This window comes from Eptatretus burgeri, chromosome 14 (genome assembly GCF_056783735.1).
Source record: "Eptatretus burgeri isolate ZD-2024b chromosome 14, Ebu_testis_v1, whole genome shotgun sequence".
NCBI lineage: Eukaryota > Metazoa > Chordata > Myxini > Myxiniformes > Myxinidae > Eptatretus > Eptatretus burgeri.
The window spans coordinates 68,613,943-68,641,442 of NC_140974.1; the positions used below are offsets into that span (position 1 = coordinate 68,613,943).

General features: G+C 42.3%; 1 protein-coding gene across 1 annotated transcript in view; it reads right to left on the reverse strand.

Annotated features, from left to right (window-relative positions):
• Window positions 1–3,036: 3,036 nt before the first annotated feature.
• LOC147013531 (E3 ubiquitin-protein ligase TRIM33-like) overlaps window positions 3,037–27,500 on the reverse strand; it is a gene marked incomplete at its 3' end in the record, with an annotated part of 165,423 nt that continues 140,959 nt past the window's right edge. The window contains exons 14-16 of the mRNA XM_085853486.1: window positions 10,753–10,879; window positions 5,302–5,376; window positions 3,037–3,195 (exon numbers count right to left, since the gene is read on the reverse strand). Of these exons, the coding sequence (XP_085709612.1) occupies window positions 3,037–3,195; window positions 5,302–5,376; window positions 10,753–10,879 (361 nt within the window). The remainder of the gene's footprint in view (window positions 3,196–5,301; window positions 5,377–10,752; window positions 10,880–27,500) is intronic.

Sequence of the window (27,500 nt, forward strand, 5' to 3'; positions counted from 1 at the left end):
CTGGAGACCGCATCAGATCCTTTTTTAATGCCATCATGGGTGATGAAGGTTGTGGTCAAATTAAATTGAAATCGTATGTGTAGTTTCTGAGAAGAAGTTGCAAATATTTGTGGACAGACGGACGGATGGACGATGCGCCATCCCATAAGCTCCCGAGAACTACTTTACAGGTGAGCAAAAAACCATCCCTGGGAATATTATTACAAACGAACTGCAGTTGGAAGCTGTCTGGGGTTCAGTGACGATCCTGAAGAGAGCTCTCGGCACAAAACTTTGAGAACAGAAAACTTCACAGCTCAGTCCATGAATCATGACTCCTTACTGAAATGAAGGGGGATACTTTGTTTGCCCTGGGAGGACTCCACTCCACATTCTGAAACCTGTAGATGGAGCTCCCAATCAAACACACACACACACACACACACACACACACACACACACACACACACACACACACACACACACACACACACACACACACACACACACACACACACTCACACTCAGCAATTCTTCAGGAATCGGCAGGATGGAGTCAGTGCGATTACCGACTACAGTACGTACTGTATACAACCGAAAAACCATGAGTAGCTTTCACCGAAAAACAACGTCACATTTAAATAGACGTTTCAGGGAGATGGTTTTTAATTTTTTTTAAATATCTTGTCGAGGCTCGTATGAGAGCGAACACACAACGCACAGCGAGGGGGGTATGTTCACAAATATTATTCTTTATAAACAGTTGCGTGTGACGGGTGGAAAAAAATTGGCTTGGTCATTTAGAAACGCAAACGGCTAAGAAATCGGGCGTTATCAAATATAATTTGCTTTGAAACTCACAAAGGGAAACATATAACTTTTGTAAAGCAAATTCGATAACCAAATGCTTTAGAAAAAAGCACGAGGACAAAGGAAAATCTGAAAGAACCTCCATTAAGATACGGGATGAAACTTTGCCACTATGGCACTTGTAACAGGCATGGCCATGTTCACACACCCGCGGAGAGTCCGTACAGATCCAAATCTACCCACATGTACCACGTCTGTGTGTGCTGTATACGTACCTCTACCTTGTAGTAACTGTCGACTGTACATCCCGATCAGGACACGAACTGTACTGTACAGCTCGGTAAGTGGCTTAAGCACTCAAGCACTCCAACGGAATGCCTGGCTTGGCAAGCGATATTATCAATTGCCATTCATACAACGATGCACCCAGAAATGCCCATGCAATATCCGAATTGGACAAATCAACACTTTTGGGGGGAGTAGGAACTGCGCCAGAGCAGTGCGTCGCTGCGTCCACTTTCCGTGTCTATTCCAGGGGCCTCCGTCTGGCCATCCCCCAGGCAGATGCCTGGCCCATCCCCATCTCCTTGAGATGCTGATCAACCTGCTGCAACCACTTGGAACGTGGTCGGCCCATTGGCCTCCTCCACTCAGGAGACTCCCTTGCTGAGAGAATCTGGTAAGCAGGATCAGCGTCAGGAAAACGAGCCACATGTCCATACAGCCGCAGCTGATGCTCACGGACTATGCAGGTAACAAATCTCATTTGAGTCTCTCTCAGCAACCGCTCGTTGGACACAAAGTCTGACCAGCAATAGCCAAGGATTCTCCGAAGAGACCTGGCACCAAAGGAATATGTCTCTGTCTCAGATCCTTGGTCAGAGTCCAAGTCTCGCATCCATAGAGCAAGACTGGAAGTACCAAGGACCTGAAGACTCGGACTTTCGTCCTCCCGCACAGGTACCGGCAGCGCCACACCCCATGATCCAGTGAATCCATGACTCCCCAGGCCCGACCCAGGCGTCTATTGACCTCTGACTCACAGCCAGCGAGACATGAAAATCACTGCCTGACCTGACCGAGGAACTGCTTTCAAATCTGGAGCTTACATTTTGTAATTCTGCTTTGTTTAAGAGATTCTCTCGGTTATTCATATGCGGAAATTAAATAAAGCCACAAACACTGACATCTCCAGGCATTTATAAGCATTGCAATTTTCCCAGCGATCCGTAGCTATGATGAATAGGCATTTGATAATTTGAATGAGGAAAATGACAAAAAAAACTTTATCGTTAAGAGATCGCTGCGGCCTATTCCAAGTTTCCAAGAGAAAGAAAACATGGCAGCTTCAGACCCCAGCGAGATTCCCCACGAAACGCCTTCAGACCTCAGACAGCGATGTGGCCGAGGATTGTCTGATGAAGGATATAATTAAATAAGGCCATTAATTACATTCAAAAGGGGTGTTTTAATTAACCCAAACACAATTTTCATTCTTGCACTTCCTTGGAATATTCTTAGTATGCATGCAAAGTTTCAGGCTGCTAGGTTTCACAGTTTTGGAGTTACGGAGGACACACACACACACACACACACACACACACACACACACACACACACACACACACACACACACACACACACACACACACACACACACACACACACACACACACACCTTTTATTAGTATCGACAACAGGCTGCTGGCATTATAGTCAAAGTGACTGTGTCAATTTTGGTGGCTATACAACTCAAAATGTGGGAATCTAACATCTGAACCAAATAAAAAGAGCCAGGCAAAGCTGAGGCCAACCAAGTTTATTACAGCAGACCTCACACAGGCTTAAGGTGATTGTTCCTTTTCGGAATCTGTGGATTTTTCTGACAAACTAGGACTTTAAAATATTTTTTAAGTGAAATGTTGGACCTTTTTTGTTATTACAGGGTTTTTAAAAAAGTATTTCCATGGATTCATTACCTCCACCACCTGGGGTGGATGGATGGATGAATTCCGAATATTTGATTTCGCAAGGAGAGAGAGACAGTGAGCGAGACAGAGAGCGAGAGAGCGACCAAGACATTCCAGAGAAAATCAATGTTAATCTGCTGACCGACTCAAACGAAATATCACATCATAAAATAATAATAATAATGAATATATATATATATATATATATATATATATATATATATATATATATATATATATATATATATATATATATATATATATATATATATATAGTGTTCACCTTGTTGAAGCGAGCACAGTTCTGGAAGATGAGATGCATATCTGAAACGACCTCTGCAGGACTCTTGTAGTACTCGAGGTGCTTGCGTTGGAGTTTTAGTCTGACACTTGACAGATCCATCGGGTGTTTAATGCGCCTATAATAGTTTGGGACCTAACAAACAGGAAAAGATAAAATAAGCAACAAGGTAAACAAATATGTCATTGAACAGTGAAGGAGAATGTACTCAAAACCATAACATTTGCATCTGTTTGCAATTTGCGAGCCAATCATCACAGTTCAGCACATGCCTTCAATCCACAACTTTTGTCAAAACATTCTTCCCTTGGCACAGAACCCACACAGCACCCAACTGTAACCCATTACGCAAGTCCCTATTTCGGTTGACTGCATCATTGGTAGACACAAGGTAAAGTTTGTGCAAATAAAAAGAAACCTTACGTCATTCTTGTCACTCAAAAAATTTTCACCTGAAAAATCCTCGGACAATCATTCTCTAAACTGACGGCAGTTTCTCAAGTTTCTTTGATTCACAAACAAGTTTATTTCTCTTTTTTTTTCATGGCAGATAACATATCTCAACAAGAACAGCTCTCGGTCGAGTGCATACATCTGCCAGGCTGAACAGTTTACATATTATATCCCATTGATCGGATGGATATGGATCCGGACCTGAACCAAAAATGTAATCGGCTTGTTCTTGCCGTCCACCCAACTCACCCACAACTTTAAAAAATATACTACATATCGTTTTTTGCCATATCTCACAACAGTGAAGAATTACTTGTGAGATTCTCAGATCCAGATTTTCACCAAAATCGAATCAATTTGTCCTTGTCACACACCCAACCTGTCCACCAAGTTTCGTCCAAATCTGTCCATAACTTTTTAAGATATCCTGCTCACAGATAGACAAACAAACAAACAGGGGTGAAAACATAAACTCTGTCCACCTTTGGTGGTGGAGGTAACCAGCATGCAAAGTAAAAAGGCTGACTGGGCATTTTCAGTGAAAGTACATTCTGGTCATTCCCAGCTTGTGCACAAGACAATGTAATTCAGTTCCTTTGTTTGATGCAGGGCTGCAGCATGCTGGTTTGTGCCACTGAAAACGTCGAGGTTAAAGTGTTGAGCGTAAGTGTCATCCTCCAAAAACCAAGTCAAAAGAAAGGGCCTGCTTATTTTGAGCAGTTGGAGGAAGGGAAGGGGTAGCAAACCAACTTCTATATCTGCATTAGAGTTTCATCTTGGGTGGAGGGTTGAGGACAACTCAAATCTACGCCGGGTAACATTACCAATAAGCCGGGTACCTGAAAATTCTGTTGAGTTTGATTAGATATTGGTTGGTAATCCTTCGCAACAGAAACTGCTTAGGCTTGCATGTGATTACCTTATATTTATCATTTTTGTGACAGAACGAAGATTAAAAAAAATCGTTTCCACCAAGTTTCATCCAAATCTGTCCACAACTTTTTGAGATATCGTGCTATATATCATTTTAGTCCTATCTCCCAATGGTGAAGAATCACTTAAAAAAAGTGATTTGCATCGATTTGCGAACTATACCGCTGAGGTTGTTTGCATTGAACAAATACTCCTGAAGAGTACTTGACTGAATCTGGAATTTATTTTTTAATAATTTTTATCGTTGCCCGATTTGAACGAAACTTGATACTGCACACCGCAGGAGAATGATGAGTAAGGTGGGCCAAAACCTTTTCTGCTATCATGTACCATTTTGGCTGTATTTCAGGAACATACATATATATATATATATATATATATATATATATATATATATATATATATATATATATACATATATACATACATACATGAGACTTTTAGAAATAGATCGAGAGATTATTATCTTCTGGGGGCACTTCTGTGCTGCTGATGCAACGCCTCTGTACCAGCATGTTGGTACTCATTTTGCCGACCTCGGAAGGATGACAGGCTGAGTCAACCCTACCTGGTGTTAATTCAACATCCCAACAGGGGCTTGAACTCAAGACCCTAAGATATTAAGCCAGCCACCTCAACTGATAAACCAACACCAGGCCTAACAGATTTATGAAAGCAACTTGTTCAAGAAACAATCAATCAATGACAGCAGCATAAAAAGCAACACCAAAAAAATTGCATATTTGCACAGACCAATATCAAAGACAAACAAAAAGAGTACTGCACAACACCACCACCAAGACGACGATGATGACAAAACAGACACACAGCAGTTTTCCTTTCGATGAATCTTACCGAATGGCTGACTGGTTCATGGAAGGGTGGACTCAACTCATGGCAAAACAGATGAAGAAGAATGCGTTCACATTTCTGTAGGGAGAGAGTTCTTAGTGTTATAATTAATTGACAAGTAAATAAACAAGCAAACTATTGATTAACATATTGTTTGGCAGAGTTGCATTAAAACTTATTGTTGTGGGAATGATCTTTAAGGGTTAACAAAACTGTTTAGTAGAACGATGGTTATTTCTTAGCATTTGTTTAGATAAGCATGACATACTATTTCTGGATTAAATATGCGTTGCGTATGAACAGTGAAATGTTTGTTTTCTTCACCATACTCAAACCTCTGGCTGTACATTTTTAATGTTCTTTTCCTCTGTTTACATGTCATCTATCTATAATTCCAGCAGTGTGTGTGTGTGTGTGTGTGTGTGTGTGTGTGTGTGTGTGTGTGTGTGTGTGTGTGTGTGTGTGTGTGTGTGTGTGTGTGTGTGTGTGTGTGTGTGTGTGTGTGTGTGTGTGTGTGTGTGTGTGTGTGTGTGTGTGTGTGTGTGTGTGTGTGTGTGTGTGACCGCTGTTTCTCGACAACCACTGGTCTGATCTCATTGAAACTTGCCAGATATATTGCTGGGGACCTGAGGATGTGCCTTTTCAAGGTTTGATATTAATCGGACAAGTGCTTTCCAAGTTATGGCCATTTATTTACCAAACCAATGACAAGACACGTTGTTGCGTGGGCGTGGCCGATGGGGAAGGGAAGCTCAGCCGCGTTCCCCATGACGGGTTACAATGTACGGACTTCCGGAGAGTGATGACTTCGTGTATTCTAATAATTTCTCGATTTCATATGCGCATTTATAGATAAACACAATGCCCCAAGTTATGATCGTTTTCATATTAGACGGTGCATAAATTTTGGTAACATCAGAGTGCTGGTATGCTCCGAACCAGGAAGTAAATTTTTTTCTCTCTCTCTTCTCTTCTCTTTTTGTTTTTCCTTGTCACGACATTGCGAAAAGGTAAAATACTTTGGCGCTAATTGAATAATTGGGTATTAAAACTAAATTGCGAATAATCGTAACTGCGAATAATATGCGAACTTCCGGGCCACGCACGTGCGGGCACGCGAGAGCGAAGAAATGGCCTGTGTGGTTATTTGTTGCTCGCGGTTTGAATATTTATTTGTTAAATTTTTTTTTATTTTTTTTACGGGCACGTACTAGTTATAATAAAATGGAAGACCAAATACTGCATGGGAGTCATCAGAAGGAACACGAATAAGCAAAGGGCAAAGATGGAGTGATCAGGAAGAACCGAGATAGGATATGGGTTTCAGTCACTACTCTACCATCAAATCCATCCAGGTGCAGGCAAGTAAGCCTTACAGAAAAGTTTCTGCAATAACACACTTCTCCCAAAACAGTTAGATAAAGAAAAAGAGAAAGAAAAGAAAAGAAAAAGCAAGACTTAGAATGAATAAAGACAAATGTGAAAAGTAGAAAGAAGTGTGAAATGAATAAAAAACAAAGATGTCCAGAAGAACCCGGACAGATAGATTTCAGCAGTTACTCCCCAAGCTCAAACGAAGCAACAGGTACAAGCTACCAGAAGTCCATCAGCAAGGAAGCACAGTCCACACAGCATGAGGATATGGTAAGAAGACAATGAAATGGAAGGTTGATTGATTGATGGAGAGAGAGAGAGAGAGAGAGAGAGAGAGAGAGAGAGAGAGAGAGAGAGAGAGAGAGAGAGAGAGAGAGAGAGAGAGAGAGAGAGAGAGAGAGAGAGAGAGAGACTGAGAGAGAGAGAGACTGAGAGAGAGAGACTGAGAGAGAGAGACTGAGAGAGAGAGACTGAGAGAGAGAGACTGAGAGAGAGAGACTGAGAGAGAGAGACTGAGAGAGAGACTGAGAGAGAGACTGAGAGAGAGACTGAGAGAGAGACTGAGAGAGAGACTGAGAGAGAGACTGAGAGAGAGACTGAGAGAGAGAGACTGAGAGAGAGACTGAGAGAGAGACTGAGAGAGAGACTGAGAGAGAGACTGAGAGAGAGACTGAGAGAGAGACTGAGAGAGAGACTGAGAGAGAGACTGAGAGAGAGAGAGAGAGAGAGAGAGAGAGACACAGAGAGAGAGAGAGACAGAGAGAGAGAGAGAGAGAGAGAGAGAGAGAGAGACTGAGAGAGAGACTGAGAGAGAGACTGAGAGAGAGACTGAGAGAGAGACTGAGAGAGACTGAGAGAGAGACTGAGAGAGAGACTGAGAGAGAGACTGAGAGAGAGACTGAGAGAGAGACTGAGAGAGAGACTGAGAGAGAGACTGAGAGAGAGACTGAGAGAGAGACTGAGAGAGAGACTGAGAGAAAGAGAGAAAGAGAGAAAGAGAGAAAGAGAGAAAGAGAGAAAGAGAGAAAGAGAGAAAGAGAGAGAGACAGAGAATCAGAGAGAGAGGGAGAGATGAGACGAGACGAGAGGGAAGAGACGAGAGGGGAGAGAGAGAGGGAGAGATGAGAGGGGAGAGGGGAGAGAGAGACGAGAGGGGCGAGAGAGACGAGAGGGGCGAGAGAGACGAGAGGGGCGAGAGAGACGAGAGGGGCGAGAGAGACGAGAGGGGCGAGAGAGACGAGAGGGGCGAGAGAGACGAGAGGGGCGAGAGAGACGAGAGGGGCGAGAGAGACGAGAGGGGAGAGAGAGAAGAGAGGGGAGAGAGAGAAGAGAGGGGAGAGAGAGCCATTTGGAGGAACGGCAGGAGGAAGGAGAGTGCTTGGGTGGGAGCGGGCACGGGGACGAACAACATTTGAGGGGGTGGGAAAAGAGGAAGATGTGATGAGAGTAAAGAGAGAGCGTGTTGGAGATATTGAGCAGTGTGCTGAATGAGTGTGTGAGACATTTGAAAACCATACACTTTGTGATATCAGAGGGGGAACTGTTGGTGAGGCAGAGAATAATGGCAAAATGCTAGTGTGGGGGGCAAGATGGGAGGGGTAAGAAGAGGGCATAACAGCGAAGGAGTTAGGAGGAGGAAGATTTAAGGAGGTGGGATGAATTTGCACTGAAGTTGGAATAAAAGAACAATTAATAATGGAAGAAGAACAAGTATAGCAAAATGGGATTTTAAAAGTTTGGAGGTCAGAGATTCGTTTAAATACCTTGGAAGATGGATGGAGTGCAGAAGAATTGACAGAGTGGAGAAAGGAAGAATTGACAGAGTGGAGAAAGGAAGCGTTGTAACAGATGGATTTTTTAGACACGGGATGAAAGAAAGGTTGAATTTCACACAGGATGTTGAAGAACTGGGTGAAGAGGGGAAGTTGAAGCATTATTGTAAGAGACAATGTTTTTTTTTTGAAGATTAGGGAAGAGGAGGGAAAGAGTAAAGGAAAAGTTTGAAGAAAAGGTCGTTAAAGGTGTGTGATGAAAACCTTCATGATCAGAGCGGGATTGACAGGGAAGGGGGGGGTGGGGAAGGAAGAAGAGTCAGTACAGGAAGTCACATGGTTACGTGGGGTACAAGGTGAGAAGGGAAAAGGTTTATTTTTTTTTTAAGACATGAAACAGAGGGTGTAGTTGGGAAGGATAGGAGGGTGGAGGGTAAAGAGGTGAAAATAAAAACTGATGGTAATGAGAAAATACAAATAAACATGATCGTGCACATAGACGGGAAAAAGGGTCGGCGTCAATGAAACTCGATATGACAAGACCGACAAAAACTCACCAATTAGCACACATTTTGAAACAAAACCGAACTAGAAACACACAGTAAACATGGAGGCAATAAAATAAACAGTCAAAACGCAACAAACAACGACCGAAAACTTATCTTTGAGAAATCGGCAGAGACCCCAAGAGAGAACCAACCGTTGCCTCAAAAGCCGGAAGAGAGAGAGGAGAGAGGTGAGAAAGGGAGGGAGAGAGAGAGGGGAGAGAGAGAGGGGAGAGGGAGAGGAAGAGGAAGAGGAAGAGGAAGAGGAAGAGGGAGAGGGAGAGGGAGAGGGAGAGGGAGAGGGAGAGGGAGAGGGAGAGGGAGAGGGAGAGGGAGAGGGAGAGGGAGAGGGAGAGGGAGAGGGAGAGGGAGAGGGAGAGAGAGAGAGAGAGAGAGAGAGAGAGCCATTTGGAGGAAGGAGAGCACTTGGGTCTCTGGATGTGCAGGGCTGAGAGTACCGGAGCTGTGAGAGTACCCTGTACTGTGTTCTTGTTGAGTAAGTGAACGGCCATAAGATAAGTAAGAACTGTTAAGAAATCTGCATCGTTTGGAATGGCATTGTGGGTAATTTGAGGGAACATTGTTTGGTGTTTATTGTGTACTAGCGTGGAGTAGCTCGTTCCGCTCAACTCGCATGTCATTGCAGAGGCACAGGCTTGTTTCAACAGAGAATAATGACTGTACGTAAGTTGCTGTATTGTCATGATTTACCCCACTCATAATACAAATCTTTCTTTTGAACAAATTTATTTATAAAATTGGTGACATATTTATTTGGAATTTATTTGTAATATAAAAAGGTCCAAGAAGTTTAAAGCTCTAAACAGTCAAGGGTCCAAGCTGTCTTATCTGTGTGAAGGGTGTAAGGGGTTAAAATGGTGTTGAGGTCCAATGTGTCGAAAGGGACTTAAGGGGTGTAAAGGTCTAGATTCTAAAGGTCCATGGGGGTCTAAAGGGTATTAAAGGTAAAAGGGGTCTTTTGGGTCATCTGGGTCTTAAAGTCTTCAAAGGTCAAAGGGGTCTCAGCAGCCTAAAGGGTCGAAAGGTACATTTCAATACTACGTAATAGACAGACATACGTGCAATCTGCAACCGACATTCAAACAATACGTAATTAAGAGGCATATAGTCACACGGCTTCACGGACTGACTGATCGACTGACGGACAGACGGATGGCTTCACGGATGGACCGTGCTTTTCGTTTTTATATACATAGATTGCTTATTGACGATTTGCTGTGGTTTTTATTTTAATAACAATCCATTCAGAACTGTGACTCCTGCCTGGCCTCCATTGTTGCTGTACGAGTGGTTGAGTTTTCACGATTGGTGCTCTTAAGGTGCATAATTGGGTAAAATAGATTAGCGCTTAGTAAAGTAACATACGGTGCATCATAACGAGCCGCTCGGTTATACATCTGACTGGCACACCATGTGAGCACGCATCCCTCGGTCGGCTTCATGCTCTTTGATGAGGTATGGAGACAAGGCCTGTAACCCTGGTTTGGGGTGTTGAAACCAGCTGGCGGCCATGGCTGGTTGACAGCCAACCTGATTCGGTCATTTCCAGACTGGTCGCGTGGCGAAAGACTATATTAGGATTACATTTTCAATTGGTCACAATGCAGTGACAGTTGGGTTATAAAAAGATGAACACATTTTTGAATGGTCATGGAAAGGTTGATGCACTTTTAAGACAGGAAAAGGAGACAGAGTCAAACAAAGAAAGTGCATCCAAGTATATTCGCCAGGCATATTGTTACCCTCTGATCTGTTGGTGATAAGCCGTGCCATGATGGTGCTTTACGAGCGGTGTGACGCTCGTTTTCACAGTCGTATTCCATCTGCGGTTGATACATGTCTCGGCAAAACGTACAAAGCCACTCGCCGCTGCAATGAACAAAATATTGCAAAAACGTCATGCACGATAAATAGACAAAGCCATCAACAGTGTATGACTCTGGGGGCGGGGTGGGATTCAAAATAAATAAATACACCAAACAGTCACTCGTCGTCCGGATTTGAAATAAAATAATAAAAAGATGGGGAAAAAAAAAAGCTTTCAATCATTATGAATATGAAGAGAAGCCATCAACGAGAAGCAGGCTGCTGCAGCATCTATATCTGTTCAGCTTGACTCAGTGGAAATCAAGGCCTTCAATGATCATTGGAACCTTCCATGATGAAGCCGAGTCCATGGGCCTATTAGTTCGCCATCGCAGACAGGTCGGTGGTCTCTCTGTCTTCTACCGCTTCCTTTCTGGTCTTGCACCCTCTGCTCTCTCAGCGCTTTGTCCACCCCACCCTTCCCCCAAATGTTTCCACATGGCACATGCGGTCCACCAGCAACTCCCTTCTCATGATACTCCGAAAATCCGGAACCACCGCTCACCTCCACTTATTTGTTCCTCTTTTTTTCCCCCACGTATTGGAACAAACTTCCACATTCTCTCTTCTCTCTTCAATGTCAGTCTTCCCTCCATGCCTTCAAGCCAACTGTTCACCATTATCTCGGATCATCCCCAATCTAAAACCATGTTTTCTACACTTGTGAAACCAACCCCTCCCCTACCTCCCCCCCCTCCAATTTTGCTTCTGTATCCCTCTCGTCAATCCCTTTTGTTCTCCCCAACTCATTGTTACCCACATCCCTTGTTTGTCTGCCTCTGTTTATTTTCTTCCTCAGCCCTGCTGTTAGCATTTCCCCCTCTCTTTCTGCTGTTCCTTTTAATATGTTCTATCCTGATCCGTACTTTGTTCTTCCTCTTCCATGAGCCTCGACTCTGCATACAAAAACAAAACAAAAATGAAAACAAGACATTTAACACAGGAATGCCATGCTCTTACTCTGTCCCTCCATGAGGATCAGCTTTCAAAACCCACCACACCCATCCTCCCTAGTCTCTTGCTCTGGCCAGCCCATGGAAGAGATGCAGTCCCTGGTACCCTCAGCATCACAATGTCGCAACCTGTGTTTGGTGGTCCACATCACCAAACTGGCCTCGCAACCAGGATGATATCTCGGTATTCGATGCAGAGTCAAGTCCATTCCGAGTTGCTCACAGCTCATTACAGTGAATAAAGCCCTTCATTCAAAGTATCATGATCCCCACTCTGGGTGTAGGATTCTGTCACTGGGGGCAATTTCCCCAGCAAATGCACAGAAGAGTACAGGTCCCCACTATGGGCTGGTGAAGCTGCTTCCCATCTTGCTCCCCTGGAGAGACAAAGTTCAAGATTCTCTGTTATCAACAAATGGCCAGGAGTCCGAAGGTCTCTCCAAATATAGGCATATTTGTGGACTCTAGTTTTCCAACAGCTATATTTCTGGCTTTGCTCCTCTTGCCCTCGTGTCCTTCAGTCCTCCTGCAGCTCAACCCTAACCCTAAAAGCTCGGTTTTCAAGAAAACCACACCTCATTACCCACCCAAATCCTAAGCTGAACAGACTCGATTCCCTCATCTCTCGATTCTCTCATCTGTGGAATAAACACCCTACATAGTCTCATGTCCCTTTCTAAAGAGTGCTGCTCATGGTCATGACATGCTTTCAATCACACCCATCCTACTCTTATTGACCCTCCTCCATAATGCCTCTATCATTTGTGCCACTCATCCACTTGCGTGCAAAATCTTCGTCTCCCTGTTCCTTTTGACTCTACGTCAGTTTGTGAATCTGCTACTCTCCATGAGCCTAGAATTCTGCATACATAAAAAAATAAAAATAAAAAAACTTGCAAATATTTCACATGCAAAAGTCAATTCACATGGCCATGCAAGAACAAAAAGAAGCCGGATGTTCGTTCCATCTGCTATCATTCACTTGGGGTTGTCGAAGATCCCATGACACATTTGAAAATACAATCGGCCACTGTGTGCCAGTATGCCGATCAAATTCCCAGTCCCTGCTGTAACCGAAAGCTGCTTTGTCAGAAACCTGCAATGCAGTCACAACCTGTCTTGGGTACAATCTCAACTCTGGAAAAAATTGTGAAGTCATGGTGGGTGCCCCTTTGAAGAGGATGGGAGCAATTATTATTATTAATGCCACCCTTATTGTTCCATAACAAAGGGAAGCGGTGTGGGGAGAGCTAAAAGAGAACAAGGTGGAAAAGGAAAAGAGAAGGAATATTTCTACTTCAAAGGAAAACAATGTTTAGTTTATAATTGCTCATAAAAAAAAAAAGCTTGCATTTTCGTCTGCCTTGCGGGTCCTTCATTCCACCTTGCTCCCACACGTCTGCCATTCTCCTTCATGTTCACAGCACCAGAAGAGGAGTTCCTAACCCAGTTTAAAATAACCACAAGTTAACACAAATTGGATGGTAGCTGAGGTTAATGAGAATGTTATGACTATAGGACTTCTATGATGGCTAATCAGAGGCTCATGAACCACACTGCATGGGATTCCCATATTCTCTCACCAAATATTTTCTACTTACAGTACCAGTTGAAAGTTTGGACACACCTACTCATTCAAGACTTTTTCTTTATTTTTACTATTTTATACATTGTAGAATAAGAGTGAAGACATCAAAACTATGAAATAACACATCTGGAACTATGTTGTAACCAAAAAAGTGTTAAACGAATCAAAATATATTTTATTCTTCAAAGAAGCTACCCTTTACTTTGATGACAGCTTTGCACACTCTTGACATTCTCTCAACCAGCTTCATGAGGCACCTGGAATGTTTTTCAATTAACAGGTGTGCCTTGTTTAAAATTAATTTGTGGAATTTCTTTCCTTCTTAATGCGTTTGAGCCAATCAGTTGTGTTGTGACAAGGTAGGGTTGGTATTCAGTAAATTGCCCTATTTGGTAAAAGACCATTATTGTGTCTGTACTGTAGTAGTCCATATTATGGCAAGATCAACTCAACGAAGCAAAGACAAATGACAGTCCATCATTACTTTAAGACATGAAGGTCAGTCAACCCCAAAAATTTCAATAACTTTGAAAGTTTCTTCAAGTGCCGACGCAAAAACCATCAAGCGCGATGATGAAACTGGCTCTCATGAAGACCGCCACAGGAAGGGAAGATCCAGAGTGACCTCCACTGCACAGGATAAGTTTATTAGAGTTACCAGCCTCAGAAATTGCTAATTAACTGCACCTCAGATTGCAGCCCAAGTAAATGCTTCACAGAGTTCAAGTAACAGACACATCTCAACATTAACTGTTCAGAGGAGACTGCGTGAATCAGGCCTTCATGGTCGAATTGCTGCAAAGAAACCACTACTGAAGGAAACCAACAAGAAGAAGAGACTTGCTTGGGCCAAGAAATACGAGCAATGGACATTAGACCGGTGGAAATCTGTCCTTTGGTCTGAAGAGTCCAAATTTGAGATTTTTGGTTCCAATCGCCATGTCTTTGTGAGATGCAGAGAAGGTGAACGAATGATCTCTGCATGTGTGGTTCCCACCATGAAGCATGGAGGAGGAGGTGTGATGGTGTGGGGGTGCTTTGTTGGTGACACTGTCGGTTATTTATTGAGAATTCAACGCACACTTAACCAGCATGGCTACCACAGAATTCTGCAGTGATACGCCATCCCATTTGGTTTGCGCTTACTGGGACCATCATTTATTTTGCAACAGGACAATGACCCAAAACACACCTCCAGGCTGTGTAAGGGCTATTTGACCAAGAAGGAGAGTGATGGAATGCTGTATCAGATGATCTGGCCTCCACAATCTCCCGACCAAAACCAAACTGAGATGGTTTGGGATGAGTTGGACTGCAGAGTGAAGGGAAAGGCAGCCAACAAGTGCTCAGCATCTGTGGGAACTCCTTCAAGACTGCTGGAAAAGCATTCCAGGTTGAGAGACTACCTCATGAAAGACTACCTCATGAAGCTGGTTGAGAGAATGCCAAGAGTGTGCAAAGCAGTCATCAAGGCAAAGGTTGCATCAAGGCTACTTTTAAGAATCTAAAATATTTAATATCCTTTGATTTGTTTAACACTTTTTTGGTTACAACATAATTCCAAATGTGTTATTTCATAATTTTTGATGTCTTCACGATTATTCTGCAATATAGAAAATAGTAAAAATAAAGAAAAACCCTTGAATGAGTCGGTGTGTCCAAACTTTTGACTGGTACTGTATTTCTAGAGGCATTATCTGCGAGAATGTTAAAACACACATGGTGAAGACCATAATTGATTAAGCAGAAGGAAATGAATAAAATAAAAAACTAACTAATACAGAGAGATACAACTCAGCAACAAAGTTAGCCAATATAGTAATACCTCGCTTAGTGATCAGGATGCATTCCTTGAAAAAAGAGCACGAAAAGGGGTCATTATACCATTGATTTATGTGGAGATGTGTTCCCAACAGCAATCTTTCTTACACATGAGCGGTGTATGAGGACTTAATTTGGGTATCGGTAGTAGCACCAATAACAATAATACAGATAGTAAACATTATTATATACAGTGCCGATTTTAAGTCTACAACCCCTTTCAAAATTTCACCTTTTGTTGCCTCAAAGCCTGAAATTAAATCAGACTTTTCTAACTTTATTTACACATCGTAACCCACAACATCCAAGTGAAAAACAAATTCTACAAATTTCAGGAAATTAATTAAAAATACAAAACCAGAAGATCTTGGTTGGATAAGTGTCCACCCCCCCCCCTGCCCCCCCAACCCCCTGAGTTAATACGTGATGGAAGCACCTTTGACAGAAATTACAATTGTGGGTCTGTTGGGATAGGTCTCCACAAACTTTGCACATCTTGAATGGCCAATATTTGCCGATTCTCCTGAACAAAACTGTTCAAGCTTAGTTATGTTGCGTGGGGAGTGTTGATGGACAGCAATCTTCAAGTGATGCCACAGATTTGGGATTGGATTTAGGTCGGGGCTCTGACTGGGCCACTCGAGGACATTTATATTTTTGTTCTGGGCCACTCCAGTGTACCTTTGGCTGTGTGCCTCAGGTCATTTTCATGCTGAAAGGTGAACTTCCGTCCCAATTTCAGCTTTCTTGCAGAGGGCAGCAAGTTTTCTCCTCCAGGATAATTTATGTATTTTGCTCCATCTGTTTTCCCTTCTATCTTGACAAGGGCCCCAGTCCCTGCTGATGAGAAACATCCCCATAACATGATGTTACCACTGCCATGCTTCACAGTGGGGATGGTGTTCTTTGGATGATGAGCTGTGTTGGTTTTGTGCCAAATGTAACGTTTTGCATTTAGGCCAAAAAGTTCCATCTTGGTTTCGTCAGACCAAAAACTTTTTGCCACATGGCTTCAGAATCTTCGGAGTGTTTTTTTGCACAACTCAAACGGGACTCAAGGGGGGCATTTTTGAGTGATAGCTTCCTTCTTGCCACCCCACCATACAGGCCAGACTTGTGGAGTGCTTGGGATATTGTTGTCACATGCACACAATGATCAGTCTTTGCCATAAAGGCCTGTAGCTCATTCAAAGTTACCATTGGCCTCTTGGTGGCCTCTCTAATCAGTCTCCTCCTTACTTGGTCATCCAGTTTGGAGGAAGAGCCTGATCTAGGCAGGGTCTTGATGGAACTGTGGAAGTGGTTTTCAAATCAAAAGCATTAAAAATTGCAAGCAGATAAAGTCCAAACGCGTCTGATGTATAAACGACGAATACAGTCATCATTGGTAAAATATTTATCAGTATGCTGTCCTGATGAGAGCAAACAAGCCCAAAATGTGGATAGGTGGCTCCGTTTGAGGTTTAACTGATGTCGACCATGTAATCTTTGTCTGTTTGACAGAGTCGCCAGTCCGAGGCCTCTGGGTTGGAGGTGATGCTTTGGTGTTGGACGACGTCCAATGGAGATCGAGGGAGTGCTCATCACACTCCACATGTTTTGATTTACCCGCCGATCACATCACACGCCTTCTGCCTGAATGGCTTGCATGAGCGGGAACAATTGTCTGGGTGGCAGACGGACGGTTGTTCTTTGCGGTTTTACCGTATGAGGCATAATCCGTGGTTATGGCAACCATAACAGTCAGGAGGTGTGTTTGATGTATGTACATATCTATATACACAACCGGTCAAAGGTTTTAGAACACCCCCATTTTCCGGTTTTCACTGAAATTTATGCAGTTGAATGTTTCATTGTACTCTGAAATTAAAGCATAGAACAAATAAACAATTTCAGATAAAAAAGAAATCATGGAATCGTTTTGTTGAACAAAATTTAATCGAAATTTTTGACTCCTCAAAGTCACCACCTTTTGTAGATGTAACAGCCGAACATACTCGTGGCATTCTTTCCACAATGGAAATCAAATATTGTTCGGAAAGTTCTTCCCAACACTGTTGCAGAAGTTCCCACAAATGTGTTGCACTTGAAGGTTGCTTTGCTTTCACCCTCCTGTCCAGTTCATCCCAAACTAGCTCGATGGGGTTTAAGTCTGGAGACTGTGCTGGCCATTCCATGATTTGAAGCCTACCGTCTTGTTCTTTTCTTCTAAGGTAGTTCTGACATAGCGTGGAGGTATGTTTTGGGTCGTTACCTTGCTGTAGGATAAACCCCTGACCAACTAGGCAGAGACCAGAGGATACTGCATGGAGCTGCAAAATGCTGTAGTAGTCCTTTTGGTTCAGGGTGCCTGTCACTGTGCAAGTCTCCAACTCTGGATCCAGCAAAAGAGCCCCAGCTCATCACGCTTCCTCCTCCATGTTTGACAGTTGGTGTCACACACTGAGGAACCATCCTTTTTCCAGCTCAACAGCATACAAAAACCCTGCGTGATGAACCAAACATTTCAAATTTTGATTCATCGGTCCATAAGACCTTCTTCCAGTTTTCAGTAGTTCACTGGCGGTGCTTCATGGCCCAGGCAAGCCTCTTTTTCTTATTTTGTCATCTCAGCAATGGCTTTCTTACTGCCACTCGACCTGTCAAACCTGCAGCTCGAAATCTTCTCTTCACAGTTGAAACTGAGACTTCCTTACTTCGACCAGTATTAAGCTGTGCTTGAAGCTGTTGTCCTGTGAGCCGCCTATCACGCAAGCTGTTGACTCTCAGAAACTTGTCCTTTGATTGTGTTGTGGCTTTGGGTCTGCCAAACCTCTTCCTGTCAGAGTTTCCTCCAGTTTCCAAGTGCCTTTTGATGGTGTCGAAACCGTACTCACTGACACCTTGGCTTACTTTGCAATTTATCAAAAGGAAAGACCTACACTTTTAAGGGTTATAATGGTCTGTCTGTCTTCCCTTGTTCATTGTCTTTTTCTCACCATTGTGATAGCAATATATACTACTTCCTGCAGTGCAATATTGCCCAAATGCTTCAGAGGGTGCAGCAACACAGTCTGTTCCAACACTGCTTTTATACAGACAGAGAGTTTGTAACGAATCAACAAAAGTTGGGACACCTGAAGGAATTGTTTGCATCAACTTTCAATGCTTAATTTACTTCCATTGCTGCAGAACAGCTGCAGTTGCAAACCCATTACTTGTTCACTGAAAAGGGCCTTTTTAACAACTCCGAAATTAATATTATTTTTCAGTTTTTGGTAACCTAAACTTTTTTTTTTAACCTTTGGCAGTTTACCGCTTCGCTTTGTACCATTTCAGGTTATTCATTGGACTTGAACTGCTTAAATTTCAGTAAAAACTGGAAAAATGGGGGTGTTCAAAAACTTTTGACTGGTGGCGTGCATATATATATATATATATATATATATATATATATATATATATATATATATATATATATATATATATATATATATATATATATATATATATATATATATATATATATATAGTAACGTTTGAGGGGGGGGTATGCATTCAATGGGTCATAGGGATGTTTAATTAGTTTTGCCATGATGTTCGAGTGTACCAGGATCTCGATGTAATAAGTAGCAATTCAGTGGTGATAAGTTGTCTAGTAAATGTCCATTTCTTCAAGGGGGAAATGATAATTGTCACGTAATTAGATAGGGACACGGGATAGGGTAAGTGTGTCTGCGTAAACCCCTTTTAGTAGTCCCTGGAGGCTTGCCGTGACGTCACAGGACAGTGCTGCGGATGGCTCCGCCCCGTGATCACGATTGGCGGAAGGCGACGGCGCAGGGCCAATAAAACGGCTCGATTGGAAGTGACGAGGACGGGAGGATAAAAAGGTTCTGTTCGGGGTCGAAAAGTAAGAGGAAGAAGATCGGGACAGAAAAACGGTTTTGGTGGAGGTTGTTGTGCTGGGAGCGTGCTTTTTGTTGGGCTGATTCGATCCTGGTTTTCATCGTGTCTCGAGGCCTTGCTGTGCTTCGTGCCTCAGCTCGGTTGGCTCTGGGGTTCTGCTGGCTCGGAGTACGGGGTCGAACGGCGGGCGGACCTGCCTCCCTCTCCTGCTCGCATCTTGGCGCCAGAACTGGTTCCCTGGCATCTGTGAGCGGACTTGGGCCAGGACCAGGAGGTCGACAGCACCACGGTGTCTCCTACCCCTGACGAGCGCAACGCCAGCTCGTCCGACGCCAATCCAGGGACTGTTGCGTCCACACCACGGGCCAGCCTGACCACCAGGACCAGCTACGTTGTGTGTGTGTGTGTGTGTGTGTGTGTGTGTGTGTGTGTGTGTGTGTGTGTGTGTGTGTGTGTGTGTGTGTGTGTGTGTGTGTGTGTGTGTGTGTGTACCTGGCGCCTTAGAGGGTTTGAGATTTGTATATTCATTGGAATTGTCTGTGCTATCCCCACGCCCGAACCCACACCACCATCCCGTCGAATCGCCCCAGATCCCTCTTGTTGCCGAGTCTTGTTATTTCTGGTTAGAGAAATAAACGTTATCAACTCAGTGAAAAGCGACTCGTGCCACCTTCCTCGTCCCGTTTGCGGTAGAGCGATTAAAACCGCCATCTTTGGGTTATAAATAAATAAACCTCCTCCATTGTTTCGGCTCATTCTACGTTGGCGGGACTGTTCAAGTCCCGTGGACGTCACAATATATGTATATATATATATATATATATATATATATATATATATATATATATATATATATATATATATATATATATATATATATATATATATATAGAGTTACTGATTCGCGCCCGCCGGCATGCATGGTACACCTATTCTAACCGGAGCATACACTTTCATACTATATATATATATATATATATATATATATATATATATATATATATATATATATATATATATATATATATATATATATATATATATATATATATATATATATATATATATATATATATATATATATATATATATATATATATATATATATATATATATATATATATATATATATATATATATATATATATATATATATATATAACATAGACATATCATATATATGTATATATATATATATGTATATGTATATATATATATGTATATATATATATATATATATATATATATATATATATATATATATATATATATATATATATATATATATATATATGTATTCTATATGTATATGTATGTATGTATGTATTCTATATGTATATGTATGTATGTATGTATTCTATATGTATATGTATGTATGTATGTATTCTATATGTATATGTATGTATGTATGTATGTATGTATGTATGTATGTATGTATGTGTATATATATATATATATATATACATATATATATATATATATATATATATATATATATATATATATATATATATATATATATATATATATATATATATATATATATATATATATATATATATATATATATATATATATATATATATATATATATATATATATATATATATATATATATATATATATATATATATATATATATATATATATATAGCCTGGTGTTGGCGCAGTGGTTAGGGCAGCGGTTTGGGATCCAAGAGGTCCTGAGTTCAAGCCCCGTTGAGCCACTGAATTAATACACCAGGGGGTTGACTCAGCCTGTCATCCTTCCGAGGTCGGCGAAATGAGTACCAGTATACTGGGCCGGTGTATACCCCGGTTAAAAGAGGTGTACCATATCCCTGTGTCATAAGACGCGACCAGGGTTGCGTCAGGAAGGGCATCCGGCGTAAAACATGTGCCAAATCACTATGCGGATCATAATGGATGATCCGCTGTGGCGACCCCTAAAGGGAGCAGCCGAAAGAAGAAGAAGAAGAGATATATATATATATATATATATATATATATATATATATATATATATATATATATATATATATATATATATGGTATGTCTATGGTATATATATATATATATATATATATATATATATATATATATATATATATATATATGGTATGTCTATGGTATATATATATATATATATATATATATATATATATATATATATGGTATGTCTATGGTATATATATATATATATATATATATATATATATATATATATATATATATATATATATATATATATATATATATATATATATATATATATATATATATGGTATGAAAGTGTATGCTCCGGTTAGAATAGGTGTACCATATCCCTGTGTGTCGTAAGAGGCGACCAGGGTTGCGTCAGGAAGGGCATTCGGCGTAAAAACCTATGCCAAATCATTATGCGGACAACAAAACGAATTTCCATACCGGATCGGTCGAGGCCCGGGTTACCAACGACCGCCACCGGTACCGGTGGTCAGCAGGGTACCAGTGGAAATTGTGCTACTGCTGGGCGAAGGAGGAGAAGGAGACGGGGAAGGTGAGTCCGGAGGCAGTGGGAGAGGGGGAAGGGTAGAAGTGTGGAGGTGAAAGTTGGAACTCTGAATGTTGGGACGATGATTGGCAAAGGGCGAGAGTTGGCTGAAATGATGGAGAGAAGAAAGGTGGACATACTGTGTGTACAAGAGACCAAGTGGATGGGGAGTAAGGCTCGGAACATTGGAGGTGGTTTCAAACTGTTCTACCATGGTGTGGATGGGAGGAGAAATGGTGTCGGGATAATCCTGAAGGAAGATCATGTCAAGAGGGTATTTAATTGGAGGTGAGGAGAGTGTCTGACTGAGTGATGAGTGTGAAGTTGGAAATTGAAGGGGTGATGATGAATGTCATCAGTGCATATGCCCCACATATGGGGTGTGAGATGGAGTATAAAGAAGATTTCTGGAGTGAGTTAGATGAAGTGGTGGAGAGTGTATCCAAGGATGAAAAAGTGGTGATTGGAGCAGATTTCAATGGACATGTTGGGGAAGGGAATAAAGAGGATGAGGAGGTGATGGGGAGGTACGGTTTCAACAAGAGAAATGTGGAAGGGCAAATGGTGGTAGAGTTTGCAAAAAGAATGGAAATAGCAGTGGTAAATACGTATTTCAAGAAGAAGGAGGAACACAGGTTGACATACAAGAGTGGAGGAAAGTGCACACAGGTGGATTACATCTTAAGTAGGAGATGCTACCTGAAAGAGATTAGTGACTGTAAGGTGGTGTCAGGGGAGAGTGTAGCTTGACAGCATCGATTGGTGGTCTGTAGGATGACTTTAGAGGTGAGGTTGAGGAAGAGAGTGAGGGCTGAACCAAGGACCAGATGGTGGAAGCTGAAGGAGGAAGACTGTTGCGTGAAATTTAGGGAGGAGGTGAGAAAGGCGTTGGATGGTGGCAAAGATGGGTGGGATGATTGGGCAACGACAGCAGAAGTTGTGAGGGAGATAGCTCGGAAGGTACTTGGTGTGACATCTGGACAGAGGAAGGAAGATAAGGAGACTTGGTGGTGGAATGAGGAAGTACAGGAAAGTATAAGGAAGAAGGGGTTGGCGAAAAAGAAGTGGGATCGTCAGAGAGATGAAGAAAGTCGGCAGGAGTACAAGGAGTGGCATCGAAAGGCAAAAAGAGAGGTGGCAAAGGCCAAGGAATAGGCATATGACGAGCTGTATGAGAAGTTGGATACAAAAGAAGGGGAAAAGGATTTATACCGATTGGCAAGACAGAGGGACCGAGCTGGGAAGGATGTGCTGCAGGTTAGGGTGATAAAGGACGCAAATGGGAATGTGCTGACGACGACGAGAAAATGAGAGAGAGAGAAGGTTGGAAGAGGTGGAGATAGTGAATCTGGAAGTGGGGTGGATCAGTAAGGATGAAGTGAGGACTGCTATGAAGAAGATGAAAAGTGGAAAGGCGGTTGGCCCAGATGGTATACCAGTGGAGGCTTGGAAGTGCTTAGGAGAGATGGCAGTGGGGTTGTTAACCAGATTGTTTAATAAAGTCTTGGAAAGTGAGAGGATGCCGGAGGAGTGGAGATTAAGTGTACTGGTTCTAATTTTCAAGAATAACGGTGATGTGCAGAGCTGTGGAAATTACAGAGGGATAAAGTTGTTAAGCCACACCATGAAGTTGTGGGAAAGAGTAGTGGAAGCTCGGTTGAGAGGAGAGGTGACGATCTGTGAGCAGCAATATGGGTTTATGCCAGGAAAGAGCACCACTGATGCGCTGTTTGCTTTGAGAATGTTGATGGAGAAGTATAGGGAAGGCCAGAAAGAGTTACATTGTGTGTTTGTGGATTTAGAGAAAGCTTATGATAGGGTGCTAAGAGAGGAGTTGTGGTATTGTATGAGGAAGTCGGGAGTGGTGGAGAAGTATGTGAGGATCGTGCAGGATATGGATGAGGACAGTGTGACAGCGGTGAGGTGTGCGGTAGGAATGACTGACCGGTTTAAGGTTAAAGTGGGATTGCACCAAGGATCGACTCTGAGCCCTTTCCTGTTTGCAATGGTGATGGACAGGTTGACGGACGAAATCAGACTGGAGTCTCCATGGACTATGATGTTCGCGGATGACATCATGATCTGTAGGGAGAGTAGGGAGCAGGCTGAAGCGAGCCTTGAGAGGTGGAGGTACGCACTGGAGAGAAGGGGAATGATAGTCAGTAGGAGTAAGACGGAGTACATGTGCGCAAATGAGAGGGAGGGGGTGGTATGGTGCGGTTGCAAGGAGTTGAGGTGGGGAAGGTGGATTGGTTTAAATACTTGGGATCAACTGTCCAAAGTAACGGAGAGTGTGGGAGAGAAGTGAAAAAGAGAGTGCAGGCAGGATGGAGTGGGTGGAGAAGAGTTGCAGGAGTGATTTGTGACAGAAGGGTAGCTGCAAGAGTGAAGGGGAAAGTATATAAGACGGTAGTGAGACCAGCTATGTTGTATGGTTTGGAGGCGGTGGCACTAACAATAAGACAGGAAGCGGAGCTGGAGGTGGCAGAGTTAAAGATGCTGCGATTCTCGTTGGGAGTGACGAGGATGGATAGGATAAGAAATGAGTATATTAGAGGGACAACGCAGGTAGGACGGTTTGGAGACAAAGTGAGAGAGGCAAGATTGAGATGGTTTGGACATGTGCACACAGGAGGGAAACTGAGTATATCGGGAGAAGGATGTTGATGATGGAGCCGCCAGGTAGGAGGAGAAGAGGAAGGCCAAATAAGAGGTTCATGGATGCGGTGAGGGCGGACATGCGGGTGGTTGGAGTGTCAATGTAAGATGTGGAGGATAGAGTGAAATGGAGAAGGTTGATCCGCTGTGGCGACCCCTAAAGGGAGCAAGTCGAAAGAGGAAGAAGATATATATGTGTATATGTGTGTGTATGTATATATATATATATATATATATATATATATATATATATATATATATATATATATATATATATATATATATATATATATATATATATATATATATATATATATATATATACATACATATAGCAATCTGTTGCAGTTATTGGAACTGCATGCATCCAACAGACAGTGGTCCCAAGACAGTTATTCCATTATTATACGTGTTGATAGTCCCTTTCCTTTTGTCTAGCGGGCCAACAAGGGAGTGCGTTGCGATGGTCTCATAGCTAGGTTTGCTTGCATCATTTTTTTTCTGTATTTCGTCCCTACTCTTCTTTTTGTCTGATTATTCCTGAGGTAAATCTGAGCCACGTGCACCTTCGCTGTGAGGTGGGCCCTCATGGAGGCCAGTGCGTGCGGCGCCGCTGCGAGGAAACGATAACGCGCAGGCATTAATGGTGCAGAGCCCTCGTTCCCAAGCGAGCCCTAAACCCAACGTGTGCAGCGAGTCATACAGTGTACTTGGCAGTGCGGGATTATTGACTCGAGCTTCCGATGATCTGGGGAAGATTGCCGGTTGCATTAAAAAGGCATACGAATGAATACCTCTTCAGAGGCTGCACGAATGGTGTTTTTCACAACACAGGAAACAGCCAGCACGACACCCACGCTGCATGAAATGCGGGCGTGCGAGGTAAAAGCGGTGCGTTCCTTTTCAACCAAATATTTGACCCATATTGGTGTTCGCCCCACGCACACGCTAGCAGAGTCGTGCGAAAGCGAGCGCTGACCACGTGCATAATGGCCGAACCCCGCGCACAGTATAGAATGTGCTCGAAGGCAGACACATACGCCACTCGCGAAACATGCATGGATTTATTCATAACAATGCACCTTCGGCGCTTGCTGGCAGCAGCGTATTCTCCACGGATGGTGAACATCTTCTCGTCTCTACGGTCAGCGAAGCTGCGTTAAAGCCGGGGAATGTACAGTGCAGGCCACGTTGGCGTGCGTGGAGCGGGCGCGTTGATCGGTGCTGGTCGGACGCCTGAGTGGGCATGCGGGACCCTCGGCCGGTTGCCAGGGCACGGCCTGGGGGGTTTTTGCAGGCCGATTCGCGTGCCAATTTCGATGTGGGCGATTCGTGTCATGCCGTGGGGTCGGAGCGAAATATGTTCGCTGTCTGGGATGACCTTGCCGGAAACTAAGTGAAGCGGTTTCCGGCCAAAGTTAGCGGGCCACGTGAAGGGTCGGGGCCAATTGGAGTGCCCGATTCAGGTGATGATGTTTCGCTTCGGGGTGGCCCCTCCCCCCACGCTGCAAGTCCCATAAAGGTCGGAGCGGTCTCTGTCTCTCTGTCTCTGTCTCTGTCTCTGTCTCTGTCTCTGTCTCTGTCTCTGTCTCTGTCTCTGTCTCTGTCTCTCTCTCTCTCTCTCTCTCTCTCTCTCTCTCTCTCTCTCTCTCTCTCTGTCTCTCTCTCTCTCTCTCTCTCTCTCTCTCTCTCTCTCTCTCTCTCTCTCTCTCTCTCTCTCTCTCGTCGAATTATTAAAAGTATGGGGAAATTGGGTATATGTACTAGGCTCCCAAAAAAAGTGATTCTTAAACAGCCTTTCTTGCTTTTTTTTCACATATCTTTGTATGGAATGGTGCAGCATTATTAAATAAACATTAAACTCAGTGTTCGTATCATAATAGTACTGTATTGTTGCAAAATAACTCACCATATTGTGAGGTGGTTGTTGAATGTTTGGGTGATGATTTGCTGGTGGAAGAGGTTGAAGTGCTGCTGGCAGCTGCTGAATTAGGCCGAAAGAATTGTGTTACAAGAACTTGATTTGCCTTCTGTTTTAATTCCCTGTGAAGTTCTTTGTGGGGATTCATCTTCGGCCTTCCGTACCGTTATAATGGTCAATTCATTCATGCCGTTTGCCTGGCCAAAGATGAAGCAGAAACTGATGATAATATATTCAGGATATAAAGTTTGACCTCCATAGTCATTGTTTTCCTGTTCTTGTCTGGTTGGTTCAAATTGGGTCTTTTGGGAGACATCATGATCGACGTAAGTTCACTCGATGGAAGCAGGTATATTTATATAAACACGCATTTATAATTTAATTTGTATACACGAGCAGCATGAGCTGCCGCTCGTGCTGCACGTGTATATAAATTAAGTCGTATAGAAGTAAAGTAATAAGTCAAAATAATAAAATATTTGGGAAAACCGGCCGTTTTTGTCTCAATTAATCCAGAATGTAAATTCGAACTGCGATCACGATGGCGGCAGGTGGCGGCGACTCGGATCATCGTGTGTATAAACTAAATATTAATTAACCCTTCTCCACACAAGTGTGGTCTTTTTAGCCTTTTATTTAGCCTAAGAATACCTCCCTTTTGTGGACAAGGGTTAAGTAAAGTACAGTACCGTAACAAGGAATAAGAATAATATATATCTTGGGGAAAACACCAGCCACGATCGCATAAATGCGAAACACACCCTCGTGTTGGGGAGGTTTTGACGCATTTAATTCAGTGTGTAAATTGGAAACCGCGCTTGAGGAAGCTGCGTTGGAGAAGTTTTACTGTATACACACACACATATATATACATATATATATATATATATATACATATATACATATATATACATATATACATATATACATATATACATATATATATACATATATACATATATACATATATACATATATATACATATATACATATATACATATATATATATATATATATACATATATATACATATATATATATATATATATACATATATACATATATATATATATATATATATATATATATATATATATACATATATACATATATATATACATATATACATATATATATACATATATACATATATACATATATACATATATATACATATACATATATATATACATACATATATATATATATACATATATATATATATATATATATATATATATATATACATATATATATATA